This window comes from Calidris pugnax, unplaced genomic scaffold (genome assembly GCF_001431845.1).
Source record: "Calidris pugnax isolate Ruff unplaced genomic scaffold, ASM143184v1 scaffold172, whole genome shotgun sequence".
NCBI lineage: Eukaryota > Metazoa > Chordata > Aves > Charadriiformes > Scolopacidae > Calidris > Calidris pugnax.
The window spans coordinates 1,385,420-1,399,067 of NW_015090897.1; the positions used below are offsets into that span (position 1 = coordinate 1,385,420).

The window sequence follows — 13,648 nt, forward strand, 5'->3', positions numbered from 1 at the left end:
GGAAAAACTGCAAGTTTGAGGATGTGTTTAGAGTTAAAAATGCAATGATTTGGACTAAGAGTGTGAAAAATACAGGAGGAGAGTCAGTAGGTGTGAATACAGGGTAAATTCCTACATTTAGCCAGGAGTAGCCAACTTCACAAACAGAAGGTAGAAACGGAATAGCTCTGCAGAAGTAAATCTCAGCAGCTGTCATGTTGTTTGCTACTCTCGTTTACTGCAGGGGTTTTACCTGAGTTCAATCATGTGCTTTTTAAGAGAGGGGTTTCAGGTCTCCTGTGTTTTTAATCAGCATTGATAAGGAAAACCCCACAGTTTTGATTAAATTTACAAAAGATTCCAACCTTGGAAAAACTGCAAGTTTGAGGATGTGTTTAGAGTTAAAAATGCAATGATTTGGACTAAGAGTGTGAAAAATACAGGAGGAGAGTCAGTAGGTGTGAATACAGGGTAAATTCCTACATTTAGCCAGGAGTAGCCAACTTCACAAACAGAAGGTAGAAACGGAATAGCTCTGCAGAAATTCTGGAAAAAGACCTGGGAGTTATGGAAGGTCCCTATCTTGATATGGGTGAATATCAGGCTGTTGTTAAAAAGCCAAATGGAAAGAGGGTTGGATAAACCCAAGGAAGCTGTGGCTGGAGCTCTGGAAAAAGCTCCTATCTTGATGTGGGTAAATACCAAGCTGTTGTTAAAAAGCCAAATGGAAAGGGGGTTGGATAAACCCAAGGAAGCTGTGGCTGCCCCATCCCTGGAGGGGTTCAAGGGCAGGTTGGAGGGGGCTTGGAGCAACCTGGGCTGGTGGGAGGTGTCCCTGACCAGGGCAGGGGGTGGCACTGGGGGGGCTTTAAGGTCCCTTCCAACCCAAACCATTCTGTGATTCTGTGATAAAAAAGTGTTTAACTTGTTTGATATGATCCTTCAGCTGCTCTCAACTGTTACTGGCTAAACTTCATGTTGCAAACACAGTTTTGAGGAACTAGGTGGACCTATGAGGAGAATATCCAGAGAATAAGAATGAGAAAAAAAAAAACAAAAAACAAACCACCAAAAAACTGTACCAACTGGGAATATTTAAAGAAAAGGAGACTGAATGGAAACGTGCAAATGGTTGCATAAAGGAATGAAGCAGTCTGTTCTCTGTGCCCCTTCTAAATCAGCCATGAGAGGCCAACAAAGGCACGAGTAAAAAACTTTCTAAACCATTGGGATGGATTGCAGGGGAGTTTGTGGATTTTTTTATGGCTGGGATGAATTAGGTATAACTAATTGTGACTTAGGTCAGGAAAATGGATTCCCTGACCTCCCAAGGGCATTCCGGCACTGAAATTCAATCGTCTGACTGTCGCTAGGGTTGCTTGGTAAAAGTAAATATTTCTTGCAACAAGCATGTCTTTTTAATTACAAAGAAAACAGACTTTGGAAATTCTTCAGCTGCCCTATTGCAATTAGATATTATTCATACGTGTTCTTTTCTGTCAACATACATAAACATTTCCAAAACCATTTATTTTTGGACTTTTGCAACAAGTCAAATTGCTAGGAATTTTGCTGTACCCTTGCAGACAAAATGCCAATGCATTCAATACAATACATTCTGTTTTCGTCAGTTGGAATTCACCTGGTAGAAAAACCTAATCCTAGTAAAATGTTCCAAGAATGGTAAGCACATAAGATGAAAAAGTCTAATAAGTTACCCTAACTGCTCTAGTTTTCTGATCTATTTGAACGTAAATACTGAATAAAATAGCAGTTTTCATTTTGAAAAGAAATAGGATTTAATGCTCAAGGAAGCCGCTGAAGTTTATTTTAAATGCAGCCTTTTAACCTAACTTCTTTTCATGTCTTTTGACTTTGTGGTCAAATGTACATTTCTTTATCCATGCTAGTTTTAAAAGTTAATACAATTTAATTCCTGAGAGCCAGTGGCTGTTTGACCCAGTCCGGTGGGATAATAAACAGATACAGAACTTTATAATTATGGGCTGTAGTAACTGACTTTGGAAAGGACAAAAGAGGAAGGAAACACAAGTTAATTTGACTTATGATCCCAGAGCCTACATTTCATGCTAGAAATTGTGGTGAATAAATAATAATATTTGTGGTGAGGAAGGCTAGTTATTAACTGCTTTCTTTACTTTGTAAGGTATCATTTATTATTTGTAGACCGGAGGGTTTAGAATGTGATCCAATTTTTTTTGAGATAAAATCTCTATGTTGTAATGTTTCAAGTTCCAGTATACTTGTTGGGCAAGGAATGGTTTAATAAAACACTGAGAAAAAAAAGCAGCAATTAGCCGAGCTGTCTCTAGGGCTTGAGAAGTTGTCTTCTCAAAAGTTAACTCTGGCAAGGAGCTCTAGCTCTTCATAGAACTGGAGTCAGTCAGGAAATGTTCAGTTAATCTTTTCAGCCAAATTTCTATTTCTCAAAATCATAATCTTGTAATGGAACAAAGCAGTTTTTGGTGATTCTACGCTAAGAAACATGTCTCATGGTGAACCACGCAGATACAGGGAGGATGGGAAAGCCATATATCCATGAATATAGTTAATACCCTCCCCTGAGTATGTTATGAAGAAATGGTTTGAAATGCATGTCTTCATCCTTCAGAATGTAAGGGGAGTACTTGGCACTTTACTATAGACCCAGCAGCCTCAAATCCTTGAATTTTATGAGAACCTGGCAGACAACCTACCTGAACCTGGGAGACTGTCTAATGAAGTGTAAAATTAGGATAAGAAATTCAGAAATACCACGAGATCAAGCACTGACCCAGCAAAACAATTAAATTAGTGAGACTTCATGTGCCTGCTTTTTTGTGACCCTCTCTGTAAGTGGTCCCTGCTCATGGCAGGGAGGGGTTTGGACAGGGTGGCATTTAAAGGTCCCTTTCAACCCAAACTGGTCTATGATTCTACGATTCTCTTAGAAGTGCTTTGCATATTGTGGATCCTTCCCCACAGACCTCTAAGCTGAAATCTGATTGGTTGTGATTGCTGAAGAAGTGTCTCTGGTGAGCTTGAAGTCTGTCTAAGGGGGGGGCTGGAAAGAGATTTGGTTTGATCCTTTGGAAGGAATGGGATATTACCTGCCAGTTTCCAACCCTGTGATTATAATAATTGACGTGTATTTAAGGAAGTGAAAAGACATCACTAAAATTGAATATGAGAAATTTGCCTGAGATCCAGAAGACACTATAATACATGGTGAAAAAAAGGAATGGACTAAAAGTATAGTCACATAATGCATGTCTCACCACAGCTGTTTGTGTTTGATACATGAAGCATTTGTTGTGGCTCACCTGCCCCCTGTGCAATAATCCATCCCGGCCCATTTTCCCCATTCCAAACCTTTAAGCAGCTTCCAGAGAGCTGCTGTGTTTCAAAAACAACCCCCCATCACAAAGATGTGTCTCAGGTGGTGTTTTTTCTGCTACTGTCAGCGAAAAGAAAAAAGCAGGCTTTTCACAGGGATGAAAGTTGAAATCAGGTACACACAGCCTGAACTAAGCTACCAAATTGCACTAGGGGAGGTGTAGGATGGATATTAGGAAAGAAGTATTCACAGAGAGGGTTGTCAAGCCTTGGACAGTGGTGGAGTCACCATCCCTGGAGGTATTTAAAAGCCAGGCAGACGTGGTGCTGAGGAACGTGGGTTAGGGGTGGTTTGGGCAGTGTTGGGTTGATAGTTGGATTTGATGATCTGAAAGGACCCTTCCAACCTCAACAATTCTGTGATTCTATGATCCTCCAGGCTACAGTGCATGGATTTCTTTCTGCACCAAAAGAAGCCTCAGAATTGACACACAGGAACACCAAATGTATGAAAATGTCATTTTCAGTTGAGTGTCCAACCTTTTTTTTGATGTAGAGTCTTCCTAGAGCCTGCTTGGGTAGGCTTTGCAGCACTACAGATTTTTAGTATCCTCTAAGGAAAAGGGAATCAACCTGTAAAAGGTCTTCCCCTCATGATGTAAGCAATAAATTGGGGTCAGTCTTCAGGATTGAAGGATGCCTGAACTGAGTCATGTTGCTATGGTCAGACTTTCATCTCTGGTGATATTCTGGAGAGTGACTGAAAGCCAGGGCAAAGGCTCTGTGTGGCCTCACTGGTGGGTACTCACTTAATGAGCAGGTTGGAGAAATATTTACTCTTTGAAAAATCAGAAGTTGTAGTTACATATTGTTGTAAGAAATGTTGCTTATTGCTTGATTTAACCACAAACTTCAGAATTCAAACCTGTAGCATCAGCCGTTTGAGTCTGCACATTGGTAAGGACTTACTTTACCCTAGTCTAGATAGCTTCAGCTAGAAAATAAATATTAGTGACTATTGCTGTATTAAAGTTTCTTACTAGTTGTATGAACAATTTACACTAAATTAACATGACAGAAGAAAAAACCCACCACTTCACAGCTTTTAAAGTAAAATGTTAGTTCTTCCACCAATAATTTTAATTGAAAAAGTATTTTTTTTTTTAATTAAAAATATTTACATTCAACACAGCTGTTAAGGCATTGAACTGAATACTAGAAAGAAATTAAGGAACATTATTTGTTGAATCTCAGTGCAGTACTAACTGCTGCGAGTGCCAGCGACATCCATCCACTGAGGTATAATCTGCCTCCTCTAACAGAGTGAAATTCATGCTTGTGCAGATGGCTCCCACATGGCCCCTGCCTCATTTAAATCCCTCTTAATCCTTCTTTCCAGAATTCAAGTTGGATTTATGGAGTGCACAGTCCTTGTGGTGACCCTCTGCCTGTAGCGAATTTCATTCCCTGCTGCCATTTTATTTATATTTAAGCTGCGGTGTGTTTACCAAATTAACCCTATATCCTGGCACAAATTAATCTCAGGCTCTTTCAGACTTGTGAAGGCTATCACTCTTACCTTGCTCTTCTTCCTCTTGCGGCGGAATCGCAGCAGTTCTTTATGCTGCCTGGACACAAAGTTTACAGCCGCGTACTCCAGGAGTGCAGAGAACACGAAGAGCAGACACACGGCCATCCAGATGTCAATGGCTTTGACGTACGACACCTACGGAGAGAACAGAGCAGAAAACTAAATATTTTAAAACCACAGATGTGAGCTTTAGTATTTCACGTCAGGAGGAAGCGCGTTAATATCTCCACAGCCTAAAGCTACTTTTATCAAACAAAACTTGACATGAAGACGAGGTAATAAGAGGGAAAACAATTACATTTACAAGTGTTTACAAGATTTACAAGTGTTAAATATTATTTAAAGAAATGTAGTCTTTCACAAAATGCATTTACTCTTTATGTCATAAACAGTTCCTCATGGTCTACCGTGTATTTTATAACTAACAAAATAATCCACAAGAAGCACGTGCTCTTCCTTCCCTTGTCCCACTGAGATCTGTGACTGGTACTAAGGAATCAGAGGATACCTTATACTGGGACCAGTGGGAATTCCTGTATTAGAATGGATCTGATTCAAAGTTCCTGGAATAGAAATTAGGTAGAGGAAGGGAGATAGATGAAGAACTCTGGTATGTTCATTCTCTGCTAATATAGGCATGGTAAATCAGAGATATAAATTCACATTGGTCCCTGCAATTTTGATACAGTGGAAGTACTGAAAATCAATTGCAGAGTAGGTGAACTGTAATTGATTTATTATTTATTTATTGCCCAGCTCAGCTGCAGGACATAACCTGGACTAGGCAAGTAGGGCCTGGTCCCTCTCTGAGCCTTCTCGTATAAATCAACATAGCTCTCTTCAGGCCTCAAAAATGTGTCGAAACCCATCTGTAGCTCTCCTTGGTGACCTCTTACATTCTTGCTTTTCTGAGTGTTTATCACGTTCTGTTTTCTTATCTGTTGATGTTACATTTGGCTGCATTCGGATCCATATATCTGAAGTGAAGGCACACTCACCTCTCTTTTACTTCTCTCTTTTACTTGGAAAAAATAAATTAGCCGACTTCAAAATACCATATTAAAACTAATACAGAAGCGGACTTCGTGTATTTTTATCGTATACATTTTATTTCTATTAACTCCAATGGCACATGAAGTTGGTCAAGAAATAACCCTTAAAATGAAAAAGAAGCACTTTAAAGTAATAACAAGTCAGAAAGCTTAAACAGTTAATCATAGAAATATGCCTTAAGCTATTTTCATTGTGTAGTGAACCAATTTTTATACAACTGTTTGGAGCTATTTAGCTTCCCATTTTTCTACATTTTAATATGAATGCATTTGTAACTCGTGAGTTAACTCATCACATAGGCAGGTCTGGAGAAAGGAATATTATTGGGAGCAGGCTGGAATTTATGACTTTTAGAAATTCAGTTCTATCTGCTGGAGTGACATCAGCTACTGGGATGCAGAAGAGGATGAACCAGTTGATTACTGAGCAGCATTTATGTGGTACTGAATAACATTGCTTTCATCACTAGCTGAGGTTTGTGGAATTTAGTACATATGGGATTGACTAAATAGTTGAGAAGGAGAGAAATAGAATATATTTGATTGGTGACTCAAAACCCCACCAAATATTTCAAAGTTATTTACCTCCTTTAGAAGATCCTTAAGTGCTAATAATTAAAACACATGGTATAAGGTTGACTGAAGGTGTGTGTTTGTCACGTAGCATTATGACTTCGTACTAATGTGGCAGAAGTGCCATAGGCACTAATGGTGCCTACCTTTGGAAGAGACGCTCGTGAACCTGAGCTCTGGGTTGTCATGGTCAGTACCGTGGTTATCCCCAGAGCCACCCTGGCAGGAGCTGCGTCCATATTGATCCAGAAGGACACCCAGGAGAGGATGACGATCAAGAGACTAGGGATGTACATCTGGATGAGATAGTAACCCATCTGCCTCTCGAGGTGAAATCGGACTTCAATACACGTAAACTTTCCTTTTGATAACAAAAAAAAGAGATATTCAAGGGAAATAGAATGTTCTTTGCTGTCAACACCTAGCAGTCCACCCTCTAAAGGATTTCCGCTCTGTCAAACGTATTTGTTATCTAATAAAAGATGAATGGTTTGATTTCTTTTCAGTGATTGTTGATATATACAGTGCCCATTATAACTGGATTATCTACTGGAAAGAAAGCAGACCAAAAACCTGAAAATTTAAGAATTCAATAAGCTCTGGACTACTTCTTTCCTTATAAAAACCAAGAGATGACCGAAACACAAATCCTTATGACACAGGAGAGTTCCTCTGTGTGGTCACACTTGTTATGCTCCTTATTGTTTGGAAATACTGCAGAAGAGGCTTGGTCTCCCATTGCATAAAAGCTCCTTTACCTTTTGGTTCAATTTTAAGCTTAATTTTTTTTTTTTTTTGGTCCAATGGATTTGGGAAAAATATAGCAAGACCGGTGTGGGTTATCAATAGGAGATTCTCATCATTCTCTCCCTTTATCCCCATTCAGACTGCTCCAACTCAAACAGAAATCAAGGACTTGAGATTAGGCAATGTTAGGAAGCTGAATAAATGGCCTAATTTTTCCAGATATTGAACATCAACCAGCCTCCACTAATTTAACTAAACCAGAAAAAAAATCTGTTGTTTCCTCATAGAAATGCCATAAAACCACTTTTTTTTTTTTTTTTTTTTTGCTCGTAGAAATGCCATAAAACCACTTCTTTTTTTTTCCTCTTGTCCAGATCAGTGTTTTTATCCTCTAAAGTGTAGATGATTTCACAGATCTTGCCCTGGTCTCATTAGATTTTCTAATTCTGCTCGATGCTCATATTAGTCACATATGGATGGTGCTGAAGGCAATGCTCTGACTATAAATAGTGGATACATGAGACTGTTTCTCACAGCAAGAAATATACAGATTTCTTCCTTATTTGAATGAAAGCATTTCCAAATACTAAATGTAACTATGTAGCTGTTTATTTCTTAAGTGGTATGAAGTTTTTTTGGTTATCTTTTCCAGCAGTTTTGATAGATATTTTGCTAATCCATTTTTATTTGCCAAAATGCCATTTTATAGCAAATTGTTCCACATTAATACTGCTTTAATATTTATCATATTAACAAAATTTATGTAACAGACTTATTAATGAGATTATCATATACCAATTTAATGTATTGTGTATTATGCTGTGACAATAGTGTTAGGGATACAGAAATGAGATCCAGATAAAGTCAAACAGTAATGTTTTTATTCCAGGCATATTATGTGCTTGGAAATATCTTCTGAACATCTTTATTTTCATTTTGGTTAACAGGCCATTAGCTCTTTCTATGATGACATATTGAATGTGATCGTATAAAATTTGTATTCTGCTGAGGAATTAAAAAAAAAACATATATATTTCAGTTTTAAAATGCCATGCTGTATCTCAGGAGTTTTGTATCTGCCGGCTCAGTTATTAGTTCCATTCCTAATTGCCGGTGTTTGCTGAATCCTATCTACACTCCTGAAATCTGTGTCCCAAATCCTGGCTCAGCCATCTGCTGCCCCAGCTTCAAAACTGATTTCTGCTTCAATCGAGGAATTAAGTCCTGGTTTAGCAAAGTGAACGGGAATTTTGATGTTTCCTTCAGAAAAGGCCTGGATTTTCCCCCACATTTCTCTTCCAGGATCTTTAAAAGGATATTTACATGAATCATTCTTTTACTTAGCATTTTTACATTTTACTTTTACATTCAGCACACCCCCTGTAACTAGAAGTTCTGCTCTGACTGGCCTTAGGAGTTTTGTATCTGCCGGCTCAGTTATTAGTTCCATTCCTAATTGCCGGTGTTTGCTGAATCCTATCTACACTCCTGAAATCTGTGTCCCAAATCCTGGCTCAGCCATCTGCTGCCCCAGCTTCAAAACTGATTTCTGCTTCAATCGAGGAATTAAGTCCTGGTTTAGCAAAGTGAACGGGAATTTTGATGTTTCCTTCAGAAAAGGCCTGGATTTTCCCCCACATTTCTCTTCCAGGATCTTTAAAAGGATATTTACATGAATCATTCTTTTACTTAGCATTTTTACATTTTACTTTTACATTCAGCACACCCCCTGTAACTAGAAGTTCTGCTCTGACTGGCCTTTGTCGAAATCATATGCTTATTTCAGGCTGATCCTTACTCTGAATATTTCCTTTTTTGTGACATTTGTGTGGAAATTCAGCATCCATGGACAGCAGCGGTCTCTCTCACCCACCACAGTGAATCCTGGTGGGTAGGGAGTGACAGAAATGCATCCACCCAATCTAGGTCTCTTGCAAAGCCATTTTATTTGGCACCACATCAGCAAGATTTATAGTTCAACATGCAACGTTTTCTTCTCATAGGGTCCTATACTCTTCTTTCAAAACAAATTAGGAAGAATAATATGCATATGCATAACTGAAGTGTCAATAAACGCTAGCTATTGTTTGTACATCGTTTTTTTCTCCAGAGAAAGGTGGGATGAGAGCTCTGAGTCTCCCTCCTGAGTACTCAAGTAGGCTTGAATTATACAGAGACCTCAGGTCAAAAATACTGTGGTCCTGAACAAGGAGCAATAAATAATATATTAGCTCTGATGTGGGTTATTGTTATGTAGTTGCAAATTTGGCAGGTTTGTCTGATCTAAGGAGGAAGAAAGGAATCACTGTGGGCAACAGAACCCTAAAGAAAAGAAAGAGGTTCTGAATGGAAGGAGAGCAACTGGAATATGTTGTAATCACAGAAAAGAGAGAAGAGGGATGGGATTATGAAGAGGCCAGGACTAGGACCGACTGATACATTAGAGGAATTATACTGAATAATTTTTGTGCTTGGTTTTTATATTTTTGTAAACTTCACTGGCCGATGGTGGCCACCCAGGCAGTCACTGCTCTCTGTTGCTGCTCTGCTGGCTCTTGGCTTTCTCAGCGGTGGAAGGCAGCAGCTGAAGGGTTGATGGTAGCTTTTGCCCCTCCTGGCTGAGATCAGAATCACCTGTATAAACTTGGCTAATGAAGCAGAATGGAAAAAAAAAACAACATTTATAATAGCAGGTGGGAATCTCAGCTTGGAGGTAGCCAGCAGCGGTGATGTGGTTGTTTTTCAGCTGAAACCAGTGTCCAGCTCTTGGTCCTATTCCACTTTGAATCCCTAGCCAGGTTGGCTGTAGATTAATCTATTTGACTGGATGCTTGAATGGATCAGAAGAGACATGCCCATGAAGCCATCTCAGATGGGGAAGAGACAGACAAGCAGCAAAGAGCATCCCTCTCATAATTAATTTGTGGTACATGAAAGGTAAGATGTTATTTGCTCTGATACATGCTGTAAATCTCATGGAGAGGGGCTGGGAGGAGGATGTGAAAATTTTGTGGTTTTACTGAGGCTGATTAATAAATTAAGGCATGATACTAGTTTCAGGCCAGAGCTAAATATAGGCCTGTGCACAGTCCATAGTGGATGACTTCTGTAGTGAAAAAGAAAGCAGCTATTGAGACTTTCCTAAAGGATGAGCATTTTCTCCTGGAATAGGGGGAGTGTTCTTTGTGTTTGTAGGTCTGACCTAAGCAGGAACTCAAGTGGGATAAAGGCAACCACTTATGCTGTACCTATGTCTATGAAGTGAACCGGTATATATACATTTGAAGACGCATTTTTCTCTCTTACATGTTCTTTGGTAGCATGTTTATATCTACTGGGTTGGCATGATTTCCATCCAATATCCACACTGAAACCACTATTATAGTGGAAAACAGTATATTCCAGTCAGTCTGTATGATTTTCTTTCCCCCAGGAAGGATAAGTGGCTTTTCCTGTGGGTCAGTGTCTAGGTCACATATTCTTTTTTTTGGTTGTTGCTACTGTGGCCAACTGTGAGTAACCCCATCCCTGGAGGCGTATAAGGCTGGGTTGGATGGGGCTTTGAGCGGTCTGGTCTGGTGGACCTTTAGTAGACTACAGAATTCTGTTTTATTTACCAGCAACAAGCAGGCACCCCAAGGGCAAGAATATTGCTGGCTATGGAGCTTTGCTAACAGAGCCCTGGGGCAATCGAACTTGGGCAATCTCCTCTGGCACTGCATTTTTCCATTTGAAAAACTGCCAGAGCCACAGGTTTAACATGAGATTAAGCACTGAGAGACAGGAGAAAGGGAGAGTGAAACTTCTTCAGGGGCTGGGATATGCTTGGCCTAAATGGCTGACTTTAGATTCCTTAATGCAATGCAGAGCTTCTCCCATTTCTCTGTCTTCTGGAAATCCCTTTCTTAAGAAGCTTAATTCCTCTACTTCCCCTAAGGTTCTAAGCACTCCAGCTCAATCTGAGCTTAAAACTTGTGCTAAGGTATTTATTTCTAGGTGCTATTCTGAACCTCTGCAGTGTTTATCATTTTTAGACTTGTAGAAATCCCAGTTCCTCATTTTATGTGGAAAAGATATTGTGAAAGCCAGCTGAGATGCTTTTCTCTATAGTGAGAAAAGTGAAGACAGTTCTCTCTTCTAAAAGCAAACGTTTTAGACTCTTCTACAGCAAAACAATAGGTGGACTCAAGAAAAGGATTTTGTATGGATTGATGCAATGTGACTACTGCACTTTATGTCTTTTGCTGTTTTCTAGTGATTAATACTTTGGATTTGCAAATTCTCACTTAAAAGTCGTTATTGTAATGCTTTGAATATTCTTGTCTGCTCTCTTGGTATGAAGGAGAAAAGGACCAATATTTTACTCAGAAAAAAGGCTCAAAGTCTCAAATAGAAAGCTCTTTATTTTTAAAGTACTTTGAAAGAAATTTTCTGAGGCCGATTTTATGTTCTAACTGAAATAATTGTTTTGTTGACCACATAGTCTCAGAATGAAATAAAACTGTATTTCCATAAGAGGGATGACATAGGCCACCAGCACTTTCCTCCTGCCTTTTGTTACCCGCTTTCTTTCTGCTCTGTGTCTGCTAAAATGAGGCTACAATTAACCTCTCTGGGTGGAAAAAGTACAGGGTGTTACCTACCAGGCTGCAATCATAATGGCAGGTAATTTTCACAGAGAGCATGAAGGAGAATGAAGTATATAAACTGACTTTTCCACGAGACAGTGCTGCTCCTTTTACTTTCTTTCCTGTTTATGGGTCATTATCAGAATCACCACTAGGCAAGCAGTCCCCCTGAGTTTATGTTGCTCGGTAAAAAGACTCCCTTTCTATTCCTCCCAGAACATTACACAGTCATTTCAGAGTCATTCTGCTTTTCTTATTACTGAAACATTGTTAAATAGTATCTGTCCTTAGGCCTTCCCATTATAAAGTTTCTTAAAAAAACAAGATAATATAAATCATGTGTGTGTCCAAAGCTGGTTATTTCAGGAGTTTGTCTATAAAATTGATTCCACATAAGTAAAGTTAGCTGAAATTATCTTCATACCTCTCTAAAAAGGAGACAGGGTAATAAAAAAATCACTTGTTAAGTGCAGTGTCCAGATGCTTTTTGAAATTTGCACTGAGATATAAATTGCAATTTTGAGTATGTTTTGCAAACTGAGTATATTTTGCTTGTGATATGAAAACCTAATCAGGTGTTACACTGAATTAGCAAGGTCAGGGAGGGGAGAAGTAAAAACTAGGGAGGATCTGATAGCGACAGAAATAGCAAGGATGTGTAATGACTCTACTTCCAGGACAGCTGGTGAACTTTTGATTCAATGGATCTTTAAGGCAGACTGTTTAAATTTTGATAAATGCAGGAGCAACCATTGAGGTCTCTTCTCCTGTGGAGAAAAACGCCCTATTGTCTTCAGGCACTGCTATTCTCTGTGTCTCAGGATGGCCAAGTTCTCAGCCACTTGTAGACTTAGTTTTTCAAAGTGTTTATAATTGCTTCTTTTTCAGTGAAAGAATGAACAGCTTCGGAGATTTCACACCCATAGAACACTTACTGGATAGAAAGTACAAACTTCCTTTTCTGAGAAGTGATTTAGGAAAAAATCCATGCTGTAGTCTCAAAAGAGTTGTTTAGGTGTTTCTCAAAACAAGGAGCAGTTTGAGATGCTGTCAGCAGAGGAAGGCATCAGAGTTATGTCTCCTGATGTCTATCATGTTGGCAGCAAAATGGCCCAATATAAGGCATTAAGTCAGTTGAAGGTGGGACCAAGAAGGGGTTCGATCTATAGGTTGTTAAGCAACTTATTTGACCTTAGGGGGGAACCAAAGGGATCACGAGAAAAGATTGTATGGGATGGGTGTGTCAGGAGGTCAATTGGGAATGTGGGGTGAAGGAACTAGGCTGTTCATTGAGATCACAGATTTACTGTGTTAAGGATACAGATTTATCTGAAATGGTCCCTTACAGAACCCGTTGATGTTGGGAATGTGGGGTGAAGGAAGTGGGCTGTTCATGGAGATCATGTGTTAAGGATACAGATTTGTCTGAAATGGTCCCTTACAGAACCCGTTGATCCTGGTGGAGTGTGTACCAGCCATAGCTCTGCTGCTTCCAGGACCACTACATCCAATATTTTGAGCCAAACCCCATCAATCAACATAAGGCAGTTCTGAGCAGCATCATTCAAGTGCAGATTTTTCATGGTGCAGGGGTAAAGCCAAGATGCAGAGTATTTCTGTTTGTGCCTGTTATTACATATAAATTCATACTATCGTATACTGGGCTTTTTTGCAGCTGTGGTTGAAATTACCTGTGCTTGAAACCAAAATTGAGTGTTGTGCAAAAGCCCAGGGGAGCGATG

At 39.4% G+C, this 13,648-nt stretch overlaps 1 protein-coding gene across 1 annotated transcript in view; it reads right to left on the minus strand.

The window, feature by feature from the left end:
• The window catches only part of GLRA3 (glycine receptor alpha 3), a 75,940-nt gene that overhangs the window by 8,567 nt on the left and 53,725 nt on the right, over positions 1 to 13,648 (minus strand). The window contains exons 6-7 of the mRNA XM_014948399.1: positions 6,678 to 6,892; positions 4,895 to 5,041 (exon numbers count right to left, since the gene is read on the minus strand). Of these exons, the coding sequence (XP_014803885.1) occupies positions 4,895 to 5,041; positions 6,678 to 6,892 (362 nt within the window). The remainder of the gene's footprint in view (positions 1 to 4,894; positions 5,042 to 6,677; positions 6,893 to 13,648) is intronic.